At 42.2% G+C, this 18,474-nt stretch overlaps 4 protein-coding genes and 1 pseudogene across 5 annotated transcripts; 2 read left to right on the top strand and 3 right to left on the bottom strand.

Annotated features, from left to right (window-relative positions):
- The first annotated feature begins 481 nt into the window (after positions 1-481).
- Positions 482-2,301, top strand: LOC135582361 (transcription factor ABORTED MICROSPORES-like). 2 transcript variants are annotated; one of them, XM_065089869.1, is made up of 4 exons: positions 482-1,119; positions 1,203-1,475; positions 1,554-1,730; positions 1,808-2,301. In XM_065089869.1, exons 1-4 carry the CDS (start codon positions 565-567, stop codon positions 1,958-1,960), a joined length of 1,158 nt encoding a protein of 385 aa, XP_064945941.1. In that variant the 5' UTR covers positions 482-564; the 3' UTR covers positions 1,961-2,301. The 2 variants fall into 2 exon arrangements, with proteins under 2 accessions (XP_064945941.1, XP_064945878.1); XM_065089806.1 differs by having other exon boundaries at positions 1,203-1,730.
- Positions 2,302-4,129: 1,828 nt separating this feature from the next.
- Positions 4,130-5,802, top strand: LOC103980788 (putative UPF0496 protein 2). Its single transcript, XM_009397291.3, has 2 exons — positions 4,130-4,467; positions 4,540-5,802. The coding sequence occupies exons 1-2, from the start codon at positions 4,386-4,388 to the stop codon at positions 5,703-5,705; spliced, it is 1,248 nt and encodes a 415-aa protein (XP_009395566.3). The 5' UTR covers positions 4,130-4,385; the 3' UTR covers positions 5,706-5,802.
- Positions 5,803-6,529: 727 nt separating this feature from the next.
- On the bottom strand, positions 6,530-10,669 carry LOC135597061 (uncharacterized). The gene is made up of 9 exons (XM_065089535.1): positions 10,536-10,669; positions 10,031-10,153; positions 8,882-8,962; positions 8,635-8,723; positions 8,416-8,490; positions 7,424-7,485; positions 7,274-7,342; positions 6,972-7,163; positions 6,530-6,817 (listed from the first exon to the last, which is right to left on the bottom strand). The coding sequence occupies exons 2-9, from the start codon at positions 10,151-10,153 to the stop codon at positions 6,729-6,731; spliced, it is 780 nt and encodes a 259-aa protein (XP_064945607.1). The 5' UTR covers positions 10,536-10,669; the 3' UTR covers positions 6,530-6,728.
- A 1,482-nt stretch (positions 10,670-12,151) lies between these two features.
- On the bottom strand, positions 12,152-14,514 carry LOC135597023 (aspartyl protease family protein 1-like; annotated as a pseudogene).
- A 617-nt stretch (positions 14,515-15,131) lies between these two features.
- Positions 15,132-18,143, bottom strand: LOC135596975 (aspartyl protease family protein 1-like). Its single transcript, XM_065089343.1, has 10 exons — positions 17,756-18,143; positions 17,508-17,631; positions 16,982-17,220; positions 16,688-16,912; positions 16,442-16,577; positions 16,279-16,352; positions 16,098-16,197; positions 15,961-16,021; positions 15,684-15,755; positions 15,132-15,600 (listed from the first exon to the last, which is right to left on the bottom strand). Exons 1-10 carry the CDS (start codon positions 18,043-18,045, stop codon positions 15,374-15,376), a joined length of 1,548 nt encoding a protein of 515 aa, XP_064945415.1. The 5' UTR covers positions 18,046-18,143; the 3' UTR covers positions 15,132-15,373.
- Positions 18,144-18,474: the final 331 nt, after the last annotated feature.

The following is an 18,474-nucleotide window of genomic DNA, read 5'->3' as shown; positions in this document are numbered from 1 at the left end:
ACTGACATCCATATCCTCCCTCCTATGCTTGTAGCTGGTTTCGAAGTTGTTCCCAGAGAAATTACATGTTCTGGCATGGGATATCTCTCTAACAATTAATCCAAGAGGCTTTCTAGCTTGAGGTATGATCTGCTGAGCTATCATCTGTCACTCATATGTCCCAAGTTCTTGAGAGTGGAATGGCTGTTGTTGCAGTGAACGGAGGAGGTTTTCCTGCTGTTACTGCTCCCAAGGTTTCATTTCTCTTGATCACTTCTTCCATGCGATTTGCCTTTACCCTCTGCTTCTCCTAGCCTGTGGTAATCAGACTTGCAGAGTAGAGTGAGACCTAGAACAAATGTCTTGGTTCCCATGCCCGGTGGACTTGTTGAGCTGCTGGTTTCAAAGCACGTAAAGTGTTTCCTAACTTCCTCCTCGATCAATCCACTGAGAGCTCACACACACCATCCGAATGACCAAGTTGTTTTCCTTCTTTGATGAACACTCTTTTGTGTTCTAAATAGACTTAAATAAGATTTGCATGTCATGCACTGACAGAGGCAGATCTTGCACACCGTAGAATTCATGATGTCTCAGTGCACCTCGAACTCCTACGACCGCTCCATCGATATGCCCATGGCTGATAACGGTGGATACCCGAGTGCTGATGGTGGCGGTGGTGGTGGTGGGGATGATTCGCAGCCATGGCTTGCCCCGCAGTTAGTCGCCACCGGCGCTCAAGCTCTTCCTTGGGATCTCTACGCCACCCAGTCGAACTTGTTCGACAGGACGATGGATGACGACATCCTCCACGATGGCTCTACCAGGAACTTCTTCCATTGCGGCAATCCTCCACCTCCGCTGTCGGAGTCTATGGTCGACGATGGCATCCCGGACGACGCACCGGCGTATCACAATTTTGGGGAGATGGTTGGCCACGGTAAGGAGTCGCTGAAGATGGAAGGCAGCGCCCGAACCGAGTCGGGCTCGGACGGCAGCGACGACGACGAGGAGCACCGGCCGGCGAGGAGGTCCGGTAAGCAACACTGCTCGAAGAACCTCTTCGCGGAGCGGAAGAGGAGGAAGAAGCTCAACGATCGGCTCTTCGCTCTGCGCGCACTGGTTCCAAAGATCACAAAGGTTGTGAATCATCTTCTAGCCGAAGGATCATATACCTTACTTCGTCGAACGATGCTAATGACAGAAATGTTGGCGATGGGTAGATGGACAGGGCTTCGATACTAGGAGACGCCATCGAGTACGTGATGGATTTGCAGAAGCAAGTGAAGGATCTGCAGGACGAGCTGGAGGAGACGAATCAGGAGGACGCCGGCCACGACAAGCAGATCGGAAGCAACCTCCACAACAGCAACAGCCAAATGGATGTCCCGATCGCAAATGGGTGGACGGATCACGACGATTCCGAGAACAATCCGAGGCCGGTCGCCGCGGCCGACGATAACAAGCCATCATCCGACAAGGGTCAGCAGATGGAGGTGATCGATCATCTTTACATGTTCTACTGCCGCAACGCAAGAAAGCCCTCCTTACTGCATCTAGATGCAAATGAGCAGCCACAGGTGGAGGTGAGGCAACTGGAGGCGAACGAGTTCTTCGTAAAGGTGCTGTGCGAGCACAAGCAAGGAGGGTTCGCGAGGCTGATGGAGGCGATGAGCTCCCTGGGACTGGAAGTGACCAACGCCAGTGTCACCTCATACGAAAGCCTAGTCTTGAACGTCTTCAGAGTCGAGGTGGATACGATCGAACTCTCAGGCTAAAATCTCATGTAAATCGAGCTTACTTAAATCCATGGACGATCCATTTGCAGAGAAGAGATGCCCAAGTGGTGGAAGCAGATCGAGTGAGGGACTCATTGCTGGAGGTGACGCGAGATCCGCAAGGGTGGTCAGGGCTTGCACAAGCAGCGGAGCAGCAGCTCGGCTTCCATCATCACCTTCGTTACCTTCACCACCAAGCATAGCTCGGCAACACAGCGGTGTGCTACTCCACGATAAGTATGGTTTCAGCTCATTTACCATGTTTTTAATCCTCGTATGCTCTCGATAAATAAGATCGACCCATAAAACGTGTTCTCTGTGGACGGTGATCGAAAGATTCTTGTATGGTGGTACAAAGATTCGTTGACGGGTTGGAACATTGGAAGTTGTGGAGCAGCTTTTGGTGTAAGTGTGGATGGTGGGGTGTCTTTTAGGCCATCATATCTTCTTTGATTTGGTTACAGATTAGGAAGAATCTTTGGTGATGTAGAAGTCAGTGCATGCATGTTAAAGTGATATATGAATGAGTTACTGTGATTTTTCTTGGGAAGATTGCCCCCTGTTTTCCTAAAACTTGGATTAGTATGTCCATCATCATGTGATGTGAGACTCAAAATGCCCTCTCCGAGGACCATTAATATGGGTTTCCATACTCATTCATCTCTACTGTTTTTTGTTATGGAATGATATATATATAGAGAGAGAGAGAGAGAGATAGGACATTGAAAGCTAAGAATCGTAATGAGTATAATAAGCAGTGGAGCTGTCAACACTTTATCATATGAATGATATTTGAGTGTCTTATGATGAACACCTCAGTGTCTAATTATCAATACCTCACTACCACATGATCAATGTCTTATCGAGAAATATATTATCACTTTTGGAACGTATTTATGATCATATCATATTTTCTGGATTTCGCATAACACAATCGCATCCCATAACAATAAAGATGCATCATCATTTTCAATACTAAACCACGACCGCAAGCTCAATGATATTGAATCTTACAATAATAAAGATGCATAACACGATCGCATCGTAGTGTATTATGCGACTTAAACATTAACTTAAGTTTCGAAGAAGTTTTATGAGAAATATCGAACACAGTTTTGCAGGGTTCGACATAACTCCGAATCGACGATCTCAAAACATTTTTCGTCTAATACCATTTCACGTTGAGACGGATGGACGTAAAGTAGAAGCTATGTGAATCACTATCATTTAGTCGCAATGACATGATACCATTGCATATGAGTTTGATAAGTTTATGAGTTTATATTTATCGTAATCATCACTAAAGCAAACTCCCAAATATCATCAGCCACTTGTTATCAGATCATATTGCATGTATTCCGAGTCTTCTGTTTACTTGCCGGCCATCGCACGAAATCCTTTTCTTGAGCAATGGAAATTGGATGAACCAAGTAAGTCACCAACAAGCCAATGATTTGGGCCCCAATATTGCCAAATTCTCTGCGAAGCTCATTCATTCATTCACGTATATAATTGTTGCCGGGATTCATGAAATGATGTGTGGCTACTTATGTGCACTCCATTCCAATCAAAACCAATTTGTCATCTTCCCTAAAGCTTGTGATCCCTATTCTCCTTCAATCGTCTGCCTCTGCAATCATTAATTACAACTAATGATCATGAAATCAATACAAGACAGTCTTCCTTCTCTTACAACAATAAAAATAATATAACAGCATAGTGTTGCAGTATTTATTACTTACAGATTTGCAATAATCAATGGCATGATTTTATTATTGTGGCAGTATTTTATTAACATTTCAATCATTAACTCTTGGTAAATATTTGGCTAGAAAATTGTTAGGTTTGAATGCAGCATTTTTATAGGCTACCAAAGGTGAGGTGGAATGTTCGAATTTTTTTTTGTTGATAAAATTTTATCTCATAATTTTTTTAAATATTAATTAATTTAGTTGATAAAATTTTTAAATATTAATAATAAGATCTTTCGATCAATTCGTGTCTTCGTCACTTATCTTTTTCTAAAAAAAATATTATATATATATATATATATATAAAATAATAATTTAGTATTATTTCACCATTATATATATATATATATATATATATATATATATATATATATATATTAGCGTAAAGAATGATTTTTAGATCAGATTTCATCGAAGTTTCTATTATTTTCTGTAACAAATGCAATATATTGTCATGTCGTAAACTGCGTCAAGTACCATTAATTTTAGGGTTCACGTTGACCACATGATAGTTACGTGAAGAACGAGGAGCCACTAAATTGACTGTGACTTCCTTGGCAGAAGCTACGTGTCTGTGAATGCTACAGACAGGACTTGCTTTGCTTGGTGAGGAAAGAAGAGGAGGGGATGGAAGGGAAGGCGAGGAAGAAGAGAGTGAGATGGAGGCGCGTGGCGGAGGAGATGGCCAGCTCTCTTACGTGTGCCGCGGCTTCGGTTTTGTGGCGGCGTGGCCTCGTTGCCGCCTCCCCTTCTCTCCCCCTCTCCCTTGCCTTTAAAGCAACTGCCTCCTTCGTGCCTACCCTTCGCCATCCTCCTCTCCTTCTTGCAGTATATATACAGCAGCGCAGCTGATGCTTTGAAGCTTTGAACTCGCTGCATGACCGATAGAGAAGACATGACGATGTGGTGGAAGTTGATGCCTTCTTCCTCATCCAAATCCTGCAACTCGTTAGCAACTGGTGAGTAGCATCACGTAGCTAAGACTTCCTCGTTGTGGAGTAGTGACACTGAAGCTCCTTCGTTACCTACAGGAGAAGAGCTGTTCGTGGCGAGCAACGCTGACGGTTCTTCCATCCCGTTAAACGTCAACGAGGAGTACGAGAAGACTCTCAGAACCAAGTCTTTCCTTGACATGTGGTCCAGAGTCCATCGAGTACAGCCGCAGCGGACTGTCTCATCTATCGCCTCGTCCTCGGAGGACGGTGACGATGGCGACGAGGATAGGGCGGAGGCGAGTCATCTTGATACAAGCCCATGTACCGACTCTTCTCACGTCTCATACGCCAACCTTCTTGAACCCAGTCAAGAATCCCTTGTCGCGGCGATGGCCACCGTTCATGGCCGCAGCGCCCACCTCCGAGCCCATTCCCTCCTCCTCGAGTACTTTGATGTCACCTTCCAGGCCTGTGATGCATGCGCGAAGCTCTTGGCTTCCCTCAGCCGCGCTAGAGAGCACCACCGTTCGATCCGCCATCTTCTCGCCAAGGTATCATCTGCTTGCTTCGATGATAATGATTGTTGCGCCGACGTCGACCATCTCGCTTCTCTCCTTCGGCTGGAGAACCCACTCTGCTCGGCAAACCTTGCCCGGTTTTACTCTGTGCAATCCCAGTATAGAATTCTGATGCAGCAGCTGACGAAAGCCCACCGGAGAACCCTCAGAATGGTGCGACTCATCAGGCTAACCAAGAAGGCCGCCAGAATCGTAGTCGTCAGCGCATGCAGCATCGCCGTGGCGGCCGCACTGGCGATCGCGGCGCACACGGTGATCGGGATCGGGGTCGTGGCGGCGGCAGCTCCGATGGTGATGACGACGCGGCCGCGGGCGGCCATGAGGCGGGGGAGGGCGGCGAGAGCGAGGCACCTGGAGCGGCTGGGCGCGCAGGTGGGCGCCGCCGCCAAGGGGGCGTACATCGTGGGGAGGGACTTCGACACGATAAGCCGAACGGTGCGGCGGGCGCACGACGAGGTGGAGCACGAGCGGGAGATGGCGAGGATGGCGTTAAGGGGCAGGGAGCTGCAGCTCGCGAGGGAGGTGGCCAGGGAGGTGGAGGGCGGGGCGGCGCGGGTGGAAGAGCAGCTGGAAGAGCTGGAGGAGCATGTCTACTTGTGCCTGATCACCATCAACAGGAGCAGAAGTATGGTGGCGCAGGAGGTGATGGAAGGTGGTGCTGTAGCGGCCAAGGGAATGGCTTGATTCCTTCGGTTTCCATTACAACATTGCTTAGTTCAACGGAGGTTTATTTTCTTCATTTGATAGAGGCCAGAATGATGATTATTGTATATGATGCATATCCAATTTATTTTATTTTTTTATCAAATAAATTTGATTAATTTAGAAACATTTTGTATATATTATAAGACAATATCTATCCCCAAAAAAAATAAATACATAAAAATAAAAATAATAAATTGGAGATCATAATCTTCTTGATTGAAGATATTAAAGATCAAGATATTAAAGGTTCATCTCTAAGAGGATATAAGTCTATCAAACATATCATATACCTTAAAAAAGATCATCAACAAGAATTTAGAGAACAAATTATGATCACAGCAGAAATGGTTCTTAAGAGAGAAAAGGCTGTTCTTTCTTGGGAAATTCTCCCAGTCTTGATGTGTGTGTATATATATATATATATATATATATATATATATATATATATATATATATATATATATATCATGTTGAGTATGATTCATGTAATTGTTGTGGAATATGATCAGTAGCAGAATGGACATATCTTTCAATGCTTCATTCACCATAAAGTAGTAAAACCTGACACAAAATATCTATTTCATATACCAAAAGAAACAGCATTTCCAAGATAATTCTATTTGAGCATATCCATTGCACATAGCTGCCAACACTCAACTTTCGGAAATTGTCACTGTGATGAAGAAAAAATAAGATCACACACGATAGAATTATATCGATGCTAACTCGAGAGAGAGAGAGAGAGAGAGAGAGAGAGAGAGAGAGAGAGGAAATCATGGTTAAATAATTACCACACTCTTAAATAAATAAAAGAATGTACTGCTCTATTAATTAGGTCCTACAGTTAGTTTTCTTATATGGAAGAAACAAATAGCTGCCTAAAAATTTTTAGAATCATTGAGATACATTGATTGATGATCCATCACCACGAACGATAAACTCTTGAGAGCAGGCATCCATCAAATCACAAAGCAGAACTCTTGCTGATGAGATCGATCTAATTTACGCACCGGAAGCATCAGCTTGGACCAGATCGTTTGGTCTAGAATTACGGCCCCTTCCTCGAGTTTGGCCTCTCGCACGACCACGACCTGCAACAATTTAAGTTCATAGGATATGGACTTGCTTTAACAATCAAAGACAGCTAAATACAAAAAAAGGTCTAAAACTGGGTTTATATTCATTAAGGTAGTCTTCACAAGAATTGGCCGTTAACTAAATGCTTATAATCTCATGGAAACTAACCTCTACCACGGGCAGGTATAGGAGACTCGTCATCATAGCCACTGGCTTCCTGCTGATAGTCAGGCTGGTCACCATAGCCACCCCTGCCACGCCCACGAAAACCCCGACCTCTGCCACGGGAATAGCCACCTCTGCCATACCCATGAGCCCTGCTATCCCAGTCTCCATCACCATAGTCTGTTGTACCATTTCCTAAATGTACAACACAACCAAACCCTTAATAGTTGCATCGTCCAGAATGAACCTACCCAAAAATATATGCATTCCATATACAAAAGATTGAAAAGAGATAAGATGCTTACCTCGAGCCCTTCCCCTGCCACGGCCACCACGGCGACCACGGCCTCTACCTCGACCAGTAGGTGAGCCCTCTATATTTGCAAATAAGATGTCAGAAAAACATTTCATCAAAGCACTTAAATGCATTTGATCTTTTGCTGCTTATAATTTACCTTCTTCGTAGTCAAATTCAGCCAAGGGTTTCACCTGATCTTTGGGCAAGGGGGGTTGATACCTAAAGAAGGATGTCGAGTCAATATGATTCTAAAACCAAGTACAGTCAGTAAGGAAACCTTAAGAAGGAAAAGAAAAAACATAGAGAATTATTCCACTACTGATTCATGAATGCACATTCTGATTTCTACCTGTTGCTTAAATGAATATCTCCAGTGAAGCAAAGGTAATGGGAGCATAATTGGTAACAAACTACTGATAACAAGGTTGATGATGAGTCAACATGCACAAAATGTATAGACCATCAGGTTCAAATGTCTTAATGAGCAATGATGCAGGGTAAGTGAAAAAGAAATGCACAACGAACCAAAGGTTTTGGAAAGAAAATCCAATCTTGAAAATGGACCATTTTGGCTTTGGTAACCTCGACAAAGGCCAGTAGATTACTACCGATGACCAAGTTATTCTAAAAGAGTGGCACCAGTATTATCAACTGAAGTTTCTTGCCTCAGATTTTGTCATTTATAGCTTACCAGAATGACAAAAAAATTAATACAAAAAAAAAATGAACACAGGCCCTAACATGACAAAATAAACATGACTAAAAGGTAAATTATAACATTCAAATACTAAGACAAAAATTTCCCAAATTTAAGTAAGACGATTCTTATCATTTCACTCCACTCACTTGTTCGGTATAAAGGTTTGAAAAAACAAAATCTAAACACATGCCAAGTTCAGAAACCGAATCTAAGAAATGTCTATATAAATCAAAATTCAAGGCCACATGGTACGGAGGAAAACCAACAAGAGACAAGAAAAATCACAACTATTTGATTCCAAAATAAAGCTCCAATACAGAGGAAGAAGATACATGCAATAACTTGTCTGTGGTGCTATAACTTAAAGTCATGAATCAGAAAATATAATGTTCTCTAACTTTAATCATCAATTTTCAGATTATACAATTATAAGGAGGTCTTGTACTAACCCAACAGCTGATGTGTCCAATTCTTTCTTTGACAAGGTTATACTGATCACAGAGACATGCCTAGTAGTCTCAAGCCTGAAAATAATAATTGAGAGATACAAAATAAGGGAAATTTTCAAAGCTCCACACATGGGAAAACATATCCAGCTTTGCAAGTTAGGCATGACAACGTTGTACCAGACTCTCCGAATCAAAAGAAAAAGAAATATGTCTTCTTACGGAAGTAGGCCTTCCTCCAATGGTTCCCATGTATCGGTTATGTCAGTAGATCCAATAGCAGTATTTTGATGAAGACCAACTATCCTTCTCTGTTCATCATTATAAGTAAAATACATGAGTGCAAAAATTTCTTACATTTAGTTTTGTTTTATGGTAGAAAAATCAGCATAATCAAAGTAACTTGATGTGGTTAATAAGATTAATTCTTAAGAACTTAAGAGGAGAATAGAATAGATATAGAGAATACCTTGATCAGTTCCACAATCATAACAGTCTTATTGATGGCTCTACCCATTGCCTTCAAGACGATTTCATTTGAACCTTTTTCCTATAGAATAATGCATAAACATGTTAGTTGTACCGAAAAAAGACACCTGTGAAACTTTAGACACACAAATACAACAAAAAAACAGAGTCACAATAAGTACTACTTGTATACTTCTAAACAAACATAGCGATTATGAGTTGCCTCAGATCCTCATATCATAAGTCAAATGTCCACAAATATCTCATTACAAATCCCTTCTATTATTGACCTCAGATTAGTTCGTCCATCAATTTCATCATTATAGACAGCAAATGTCCTCTACAAGGTTAATACATCAGTAAGGTTGCTCCTTCTAGATCTAGATAATCAGGGTCCAAGTCGCGGAAATAATCAACCACCCTAGACTCTAGTTATAAGGATGAGACATATTACATTGACTCTATCAAGACTTTTGACGGGAGCCTACAGAAGAAGTCTAAACTATATCAGCTGCAACAGCAGATAAATTCTTTTTTAATTGAAAGAAATATTCATAACATTAAATTGCATAAATGACGCTCACTCATGGACTCAAACCTAAGACCTATCACTTGTGCAACAATGCACTAACCAATCGGATGTCTCAATAGAGACAACAGATAGAATTCTTTTTGTCTACATGCTTCATCAAAGAGGTTTCAACCTTTTGATCTACCATTTATTGTCTGAGTTGTCTAGGTAATAATTATGTTGCATTTTAAACACCTCCACTAAGTAAACTTGAATATCATATATACCAACACAATGCCAAGAATATTTGTACATAATCAGCCGATGGTGTACTGATGTGGTGCTTATTTGCATTACCATTTATCACATTACTACTCTTACATGTACACATCCTTGAAAAAGGAAAAAACGCAAGGATAGTTCATTTATGAAGTACTGTCCTCTGATTAACATAGGAAAACGATGATGCGGTTAGAAGAAAAACCCTAACTTTCCAATTCCACGTTAATAACTAGCATCCAACAATAAATGTCACTAGTTTAATACCATAACTTTGTTCGCCACACGAATTCATAAACAGATCTTAAGAATGACAGCGAACCTGAGACCAAGCTATAAGATTCAACATATGGCATATACCTGAAACAAGCTGGTGGCATAGGTGATGTAGTTGCGCATCCTCCCCTGAGTCGTGATACGTATCTCGTTCTCATTGATCGGGGTTTCCTCCCTCGGCTTCTCCACCCTCTGGTACCGATCCATCTTCCCATCCATCAAAAGAACCAAAACGATCAAATTTTGGGCAACACAAATTAGTCAATCACCCTAAAACCTCAGACTACTGTCAAAAAAAAAAACAAAGGAAACAAAGACGCCTGCGATAAAACAGGAAAAAAGAAAGCCAATTACAGCGAACGGAAACCAAGAGAACCAAATTAAACCGAGCAAAGCCACAGAAATCAACTCAAGAAACCATCTTGGAAAGATTGAAACAAAAAAAAAAAAAAGGCAAGATTATAGCGAAGAAAACGAGGAAAAAATCGAATTTTTACTGTTCCGAGAGCAGCGAGGAATGAATCAAGCGACGAAGAGAACCAGAAACGACGAAGAAACAAGATTGAGAGGGATTTCCGCGGTCTCCTACCTCGATATCGCTCCCACTCCTCGCCCTCTACGGCTCGTATACTTCTTTTCCGCCCTGAAGAAGGCTCCAACTGCGACCGCTCCTCCTCATATACCAATCCGCGTGAGAGCGGGCGAACGGGTCACCTTCCGGGTTAGGGTTCGTCTTCGAATCAAGAAGAAAGCCCCTGAAAAGCCCATTAATTACCATCAAGGACAAAGAGGCGACCGCCGTTGGATGATCGTGATGTACGGAGATCGAGGGCGATACGATGAATCGACGTGTATTGGGAGGATGCCACACGTCCATCCTTATCCCCTACAATGTTTATCCACTACATTATTTTATGTGACTGTCTTGATGACAGTCTATTGGTGGATTAGTCAAAATTGTTGATTTATATGGTCATGAAAAAAAAATAAAAAGATATTTATCCATTTAAGGCTAACAAACAAAAAGAGAAAAATATTCTAGCGGATGATGTTTGGAGAAACCTATTTTTCTTTTTAGGAAATTAAAATAAAATAAAATAAAAACTAATTTGTAGATTTTAAGGAAAAAACAAAATATTTCTATAGGTATTTTTTTTCCAAAAATATATTTTCATACATATATAAAACATGACACAGAAAGGAAAATGGTTTTGATTTTTTTGTTGTAATTTTGAATTATTTATATTTATGTTTGTTGAAAAATATTTTTCCCAACCTTTTTCTTTCAACCATGGAACCAACAAGTAGGGCCATATAAAAATGTTTTGTAGAAGGCAAAATTAATAGAAAGTTTTGAGATTTAGTGATTTAGGAGACTTTTCTTTTTGAATTGTTAATGCAATTCCATCATTTGAACTATAACAATTTCATGTTGAGAGTAGCTAATTAATTGAATTCATTTGCTTGTACTAAAAAAATATTGAAGACTTGATCATCAAACATCCAAAGGTGAATCAAAGACCAGAATCCAAGGAAAATGTAACATTGAAATAGAGAGAGAATAGATACATGAGACATACAATCGAATCAAAGACCTATTAAGGCATTTAATGGCATGGGAATTTGAAGTCCAATTATTTTAGCATCCTCAGAACTTGAATGTCAAGTATTTGGCTTTTTCATTGGCACTGTGAGTTCTCCCATTATAGGTTGGATCTAAGAGTGTTTGACTTAAATCCTGAAATATCATGATATATTTCTAGGAGTTGATATGTAGAAAGTATAGTCTTTCAAGTTTCTGCCTTGCATAATTTGATATTTACATAAACATTCTGTACTTATTTATTCTAAATTTATTTTTTTGACAGCCAGTTCATATGCAATTTATTGGATATCACAAGGCTTAGTATTACACCAAGAAAACATCACATCATCATCAGAAAATAAGGGAGAGTGGGTGTGTGTGCGTTTGTGAGATCAATGGCGAAGAGGGCTTACCACTGGAACCTGAGCAGTACTTCCCCTTGCCTGCGTCTCCCGCGTGCAACCACTAGGCGCAAGGGGCGGGGAAGAGCCGGTGGAGTTGTCAGCAGCGTAGCCTGAGCCGTCACAAGCCCTATGTCAGTCAAATTTTCTTCCCAAGTCGTGTTTGACGAAATGACTAGTGGGAGCACACTTACATTCGGAGTTCTTCCACCCCAAAATGAGCCTCTCTCGGTCGAAGACGACGTGAAGTCCCATCAGAAAATTCTCTGCAAAGGGTACATCCACGAAGCTCATGTCGGGTTCTTTGTGAAACATAAGCTTAGTAGTACTGGAACAAAAAGTTCCACAGCAGCAGGCAATTTTCTTGTAGTGTCTGTGAAAGCTTACGCCGGTGTATACTGATTCCAGAAATCTTCACAATGGCCAGGCACTATATAGATTGATTTGTCTGCGTTACACATAAGAAGATACAGTAGCACACGTCATTAGAATGAACATAGATGATATCTTTACAAAATTACATCCCCATGAAAGATGATAACTGGATCACTAACAGGAAAGACACTCCCACCATGTGTTGTGAGATTTATTTCAGGTAGCAAAATTGAGGTTTGGTTGAGGCTGCAGCATGTATTGTATATCATTAGATGATATGCTTATGATTCAATGTGAATATGCATTTGTCTTTCTGTAGATATAATTTACCTCAGTTCATAACAATACTTAAAAAGTAGAATCTGGATCTGTTTTGTATCTTTTTACCTGTGCTTCTGCATTGAACTGTAGAAATGAAAAAAGACAAAAATAATTAATTACTATATAATCAGAATTTGGGTATCAGAATCTTGTTAGGTGCTTTCACTCTTTGCAATATATTTATAGATTGGATCCTCCAAGGCTGTGAAAGAGGTACCAGAATCAACAGGAGCATCGAACACCATGTGGGTAGATTTATTCCCTACTGCAATTCCAGTTATGTTGATTTTAAAAGATGGGCTGCAAAAAACAATATGCAAGAGAAAATTAGATGAACATGATCTGCTGAAAAATGCAAATCCAGATGCACTTACTGTGTGCTTTGTTGATGATGAATGCAGCTTCTTGTTGATCCCAGCTGCCTTTGTCTCCAATGTTGATTCTACCAAGACCATCATCTCCAAAGCACATGGAGAAGGATTGAGCTGCACCATCTAGAAATGCACCAGCCTGTTTTATCTCCACATCTGCAGAATTATACCGGCAATCAATCGATTACCATTCAAGCCTAAGATGATTGTAGTAATTGAAGGCAACATACCCAAACACGATTGGTGCTTCAATAATTCGAGGAGTCTCATCCTCTGTCATCAGGTACGGTACATCCTCAACTAAGACTCCAGAAGTTGAAGTATTAGCAGATAAGTATTGGACAATGTAAGGGCGACTGCTGGTTTCTGCAGTGCATGCATTTTGGTTGTCACATAAGCTGTTATTGCAGGTGATCTTTTGGCTTGTTGATGAATTACTGGTGCTATATATGTCGAACTCGAAGTTCTGTTGCAGTTTGAGTTCATAACATGAAACATAGGCATCAAGATAAACAAATACACCGAATACGCGAGCCATAGGCAGACAGACTAATCTTGTCATCGTCAGAGAAGAGTACAAAGAACACCGAAGAACAAAACGCATCAAGCAGGCTAATGTGAATGGTAGAAACACCAATGTATGATTTGAAGTATGAGATCTCATTCATGTCTGCCTCGAATCAAGTCAACCCACAATAAATCTAGAGAAGAGAATTTAGGTTATTCAAATAAGACCGAATGATTTAGATATCAGGGCAACATTCTCGGTCTCAATCGAAAGAAGTCACACGGCAAGAAGAACAAACACTTAATCCAAGAGAAGAACTGTGTTTACAGATATGACTAGTAATTAACCATATCCCATAAAAGATTCGAGCTTGAAAGGATTGGAATCAGTAGACTTACATCGAATTTGGTGACGGCGCACTGGTGGCAATCACAGGGCACCCAGAAGAGATCACTGCCGGTGTCCAACGCCACCAAGAACGTCACATTCGGAGTCCCCAGCTTGAGGAAAGCATAAGGCAAGCTGATTCCGATCCAAACAATATAAGAAGAAACATGCAATCACCATTAAAGATTCCAACTTTGAAACCCCAAATCCATAAACCCTAGAGGGGGAGGGGAGGGCTTGCAATCCCAGGGAGCTGAGCAAGTAGGTGGCATTGCCGTCAGCCTAGGAGGCGGCCGCGAAGGGGACGGTCGTGGCGGGCGAGGGCGGCGTAGTACTTCGCAGTGCCCTTCTGGGGCCACCAGTCGCCGGGGATGGCGCGGGACTCCGCCCACCGCACGCGGTCGGAGAACCGGCGGTGGAACTCGAAGCCCATCCCGGCGGTGTCCGAGCACACCGGGGCGAGGAGGGGAGCGATAAGGAGGCAGAAGCGGCGAAGGGGTCCGCTGGGGCCACCGGCGGAAGTCATGAGAAGGAGAAGAGGCGGATGAGGGAGGCAAGGGAAACAGAGATCGAAGCAAGGAGGCTTGGGAGGCTTTTACAGCCGTTGGAGAGGGCGGCAGTTGTCGTTGGACTTCTTTTGAGTTTGAATTGGAAGGGGCCAAATTTAGTTTATATATATATATATATATATATATATATATATATATATATATATATATATATAGCAATAGTAAATCATTCAAATTATTTTAATTAAAAAAATTTAATGATATATAAAACATATATCGACACATCGATATCGTGTAATCGATACCTTACGATCACGCGGATGACACTCTAATATCACACACCTAACGTCTCAACAGATAATAATTTATATTCCTGATCACATTCAAACCAGAGAGAAACGTGCAACTATTCCCCATAATCGATCATGTGAGTAACGATCATAATAATCCATAATAAAAGAGCTCATCGGGTGCTTTTTTCGGACATACTTAAATGTTCTTTTGAACTCTGATTAACTTAAACATCCAAAGAACATTTATAAGGAACATCTCGACACAATTTTGAAGGGTTCAACACCCTCAGATAAACAAATTATCGGCTCAGATTGAAATAAGACAAACACAAAAGGAGATCTTGTTTGACTCGAAAATCAATTTTCACCTCAGATAATTAAAAAAACTAATTTTTTTTTTACTTTTTCAAAATAATTTTTCTCTATACCAAACACTGAAAATAAAAACTATTTATTTTTCTGTAATTTAAAAATTCACAAGAAACACAATTCTCCATTATGAAATTATTCAAGACAATCTCTCTCTACAGTATCGATTGCAATATAAACATAGGATTATTCGAAAGAATAAAAACATAATAAAAATTAAGAAAAATCTATAACCATCGATCTCTTCGTGTGCATTCCTGTGTGGCTGGTAAAGCTTACGAAGCTTATAGCAGTCAGAAGGAGAATGATCACCAGAGGAGAGCCAGAGAGAGCATCAGCAACACCACCGGGGAGAGATTTGACATGGCCTTTGAATGCGGTGAATAGCTCGATGGAGGACTCCTCGCCGGCACCTGAGCCGCATTTGGGTCTGTCTTTGTCATCTCCTGAGTGTAGCTGCTCGACACAGGAGCAACTGCATTTGATGAGGACGAGGTGGGCGTGGACAGAGCGGTGGAGTTGTCCACAGTGTAGCCTGAGTCATTACAATTCCCATATCACTCAAATTTGCTTCGGAATCGATGTGTTCGACGAAATGTCAATGGAATCACAACTTACAATCGAACTTCTTCCACCCCAGAACGAGCCTTTCTCGGTCGAAGACCACGCGAAGTCCAGATAAATAGTTCTCTGCAGAGGGTATCCCCATGAACTCATGTCAGATACAATCGAACTGGAAATAAAGATTTGCAAAGCTAGTCTAGAAAGATGCACATAAGAAGATTCTGTAATCAAACAGCGTGTTTGATGAATTGCTATAAAGATTAAACATGAACAATATCGTCTCAGAAACCAAAACACTCGGACATGCATGAAAGGCGTAGAGAAATCTTACGCCCGATTATATTGACTCCAGAAAACTTCAGAAGAGCGAGGCAATATAAAGTTTGATTTTCCTGCATCACACACAGAAGAAGTGTAAGTATCCACAGCAGATTAGAATAAGCATAGATGATATCTTTATAGATTTACCGGTCCTGTGAGAAAGATAATTGGGTCGTTCACAGGGAAGACACTTCCACCAAGTGTTTTTAGATTTATCACAGGCAACAAAACCGAAGTTTGCCCGGGGCTGCAGCATGTGTTATGCATTAGATGATCTCCTTGAGATTAAATGTCAGCATGTATCTGTTTCTTGTGCAGATAGAGTTACCTGAGTTCATAACAATACTCAAATGTGGAGTTCGATTCGGATTTGTACCGTTTCTCCTTTATTTGTGCATTGAACTGTCGAAAGAAGGAGAAAGAAACATGAGACAGAAGAAGATTATTGATCGAGTAGAATTCGGATTTCGGAACCGCGATCAGTAGCTTACGTTCTCGGCGATGTACGTATACATTGGATCAGCCAAGGATGTGAAGGAAGTGCCCGAATCAACAATTGCATCGAACACCATGTCAGTAGAACTATTTCCGACCGCAATTCCAGTCATGTTGATTTTGTAAGATGGGCTACAGAAACATATATGCAGAAGAACATTAGATGAACGGGATCTGCTGAATGATTCGAGGAACATACGATTCGATCTCAACAACACGAAAGCAAACACAAAGAGACTCACTGTCTGCTGTCGATGAAGAATGCAGTTTCTTGCTGATCTGAGCTGCCTTTGTCTCCAAAATTGATTCTCCCAACACCATCCTCTCCAAAGCACATGGAGAAGGAATTAGAAGTGAATCCTTTGCTTGATAGAATGCTGGGGACTGCCACCTTCTCCATTCCAAGCCCAAACAGACCATTGGGAGCTGCACCATCTAGAAATGCACCACTCTGTCTATCTCCACATCTGCAGGATTAATGGAGATTAGAACCCACTTAAATCCTAAGCTGATCGTACTGATCGAAGGCGACATACCCAAACACGATTGGTGCTTCAACAATCCGAGGAGTCGCGTCCTCCGTCGTCAGGTACAGAACATCCTCTACTAGAAATCCAGAAGATGAAGTATTAGCGGATAAGTACTGAACATTGTAAGGGCAGCTGCCGTTTGTTCCGGTGCACGCGTTTTGGTTATCGCATAAGCTGTTGCTGCAGGGGACCTTTTGGCTCGTTGATGAATTGCTGGGGCTGTATACGTTCAACTCCAAGCCTTGCTGCAATTTGAGTTCATAACATGAGACATAGGCACCAAGATTCTTGATGACGATGACAGAAACATCGATAAATGGTGGTATGATCGGAGCACAAAATATCAATTGTTACTACCTCTGTTAGTTCCATTGGATGGTCACAAACTACTGCATGATGTTCTGTGAATCATGCAGCAGCAGGAACAATAGAGGAGATGTTGTGAGAGTGGAGATGGTGTTCGATCAGTGTTTCCGAGGTGCAATCGTATCAAGACTAGAAGAAAAAGATGGGTTAGATTCAAGAGGCTTACGACAAGATGGGTGGAGGCGCACTGCTGGCAATCACAGGGCACCCAGAAGAGATCGCTGCCGGTGTCCAACGCCACCAAGAACGTCACGTTCGGAGTCCCCAGCTCGACGAACGCGTAATGCAAGCTGATTCCCGATCCAAACAGGAGGAGAAGAAACACGCGGATCGCCATCAAAATCCCAACTCTGATTTAGGTCCCATACATCAGAGGAAAAGGAGTGAAGGAGCTGAGATTAACAGAGGGCTTACAATCCCAAGGAACCGGACAAGTAGGTGACGTTTCCGTCGGCGAAGGTGAGCTCGGAAGGGCTGGCGTCGGCGAGGGAGCGGCCGCGGAGGGCGCGGTCGTGGTGGGCGAGGGCGGCGTAGAACTCCGCGGTGCCCTTCTGGGGCCACCAGGCGCCGGGGATGGCGCGGTCCTCTGCCCACTGCCGCACGCGGTCGGAGAACCGGTGGTGGAACTCGAAGCCGATCCCGGCGGCGTCCGACCCCGCCGCTGTCAGCAGGGCAGCGAGGAGCAGCAGCCAGAGACGGGCCATGTTGATCGGGGAAGAGAGGCGATCAGGGGAACAGACTCAGAGAAGAAGGAAGGAAGGAAGGAGTACAGTATACGGGAAGGCGTCGAAGGCCTCTTAAAGCACTGGCAACACCCAAAGTGAATGGGAGTTGTGGTTGAGAATCTTGTCGTCGCAGACTTGACTACATGAGCCTTCACGTACTTAATGGATGTGATGTGTTTCTTGGGATGATGCAGGCGTAGTTTTCCCCTCCGTTCCTTGGTCGAGACGGTTGACTACGACGCCAAAAGTCTTCTGACTCGGTCAAAACTGGGTTTCCTGGCAGCTTACTTTGACTTCTTGACACGAATGAAGTCCAACTCAACATTTGAATAGAAGCCCTTATTTCATATGATTCTTCATATGAAAACTAAGTTAACAGAAGCATCAATCCACCAATAAATGATACAG

The sequence above is a fragment of the Musa acuminata genome, chromosome BXJ1-1 (genome assembly GCF_036884655.1).
Source record: "Musa acuminata AAA Group cultivar baxijiao chromosome BXJ1-1, Cavendish_Baxijiao_AAA, whole genome shotgun sequence".
NCBI classification, from domain to species: domain Eukaryota; kingdom Viridiplantae; phylum Streptophyta; class Magnoliopsida; order Zingiberales; family Musaceae; genus Musa; species Musa acuminata.
This window is presented reverse-complemented; position numbering and strand designations above follow the sequence as displayed.

Coding starts and splice junctions, on each gene's coding strand:
- LOC135596975 (XM_065089343.1), bottom strand. CDS start 18,045: ATGGCCCGTCTCTGGCTGCTGCTCCTCGCTGCCCTGCTGACAGCGGCG. Junction 16,578..16,687: donor TTCTTCATCGACAGCAGACA/GTGAGTCTCTTT, acceptor ATGTTTCTGTAG/CCCATCTTACAAAATCAACA. Junction 16,198..16,278: donor GAGTATTGTTATGAACTCAG/GTAACTCTATCT, acceptor CACATGCTGCAG/CCCCGGGCAAACTTCGGTTT.
- LOC103980788 (XM_009397291.3), top strand. CDS start 4,386: ATGACCGATAGAGAAGACATGACGATGTGGTGGAAGTTGATGCCTTCT. Junction 4,468..4,539: donor CTGCAACTCGTTAGCAACTG/GTGAGTAGCATC, acceptor CGTTACCTACAG/GAGAAGAGCTGTTCGTGGCG.
- LOC135582361 (XM_065089806.1), top strand. CDS start 565: ATGATGTCTCAGTGCACCTCGAACTCCTACGACCGCTCCATCGATATG. Junction 1,120..1,202: donor TGGTTCCAAAGATCACAAAG/GTTGTGAATCAT, acceptor GGCGATGGGTAG/ATGGACAGGGCTTCGATACT. Junction 1,731..1,807: donor TGAACGTCTTCAGAGTCGAG/GTGGATACGATC, acceptor ATCCATTTGCAG/AGAAGAGATGCCCAAGTGGT.
- LOC135597061 (XM_065089535.1), bottom strand. CDS start 10,153: ATGGATCGGTACCAGAGGGTGGAGAAGCCGAGGGAGGAAACCCCGATC. Junction 8,724..8,881: donor TGATTGTGGAACTGATCAAG/GTATTCTCTATA, acceptor AATGATGAACAG/AGAAGGATAGTTGGTCTTCA. Junction 8,491..8,634: donor TTGGAGGAAGGCCTACTTCC/GTAAGAAGACAT, acceptor TATTATTTTCAG/GCTTGAGACTACTAGGCATG.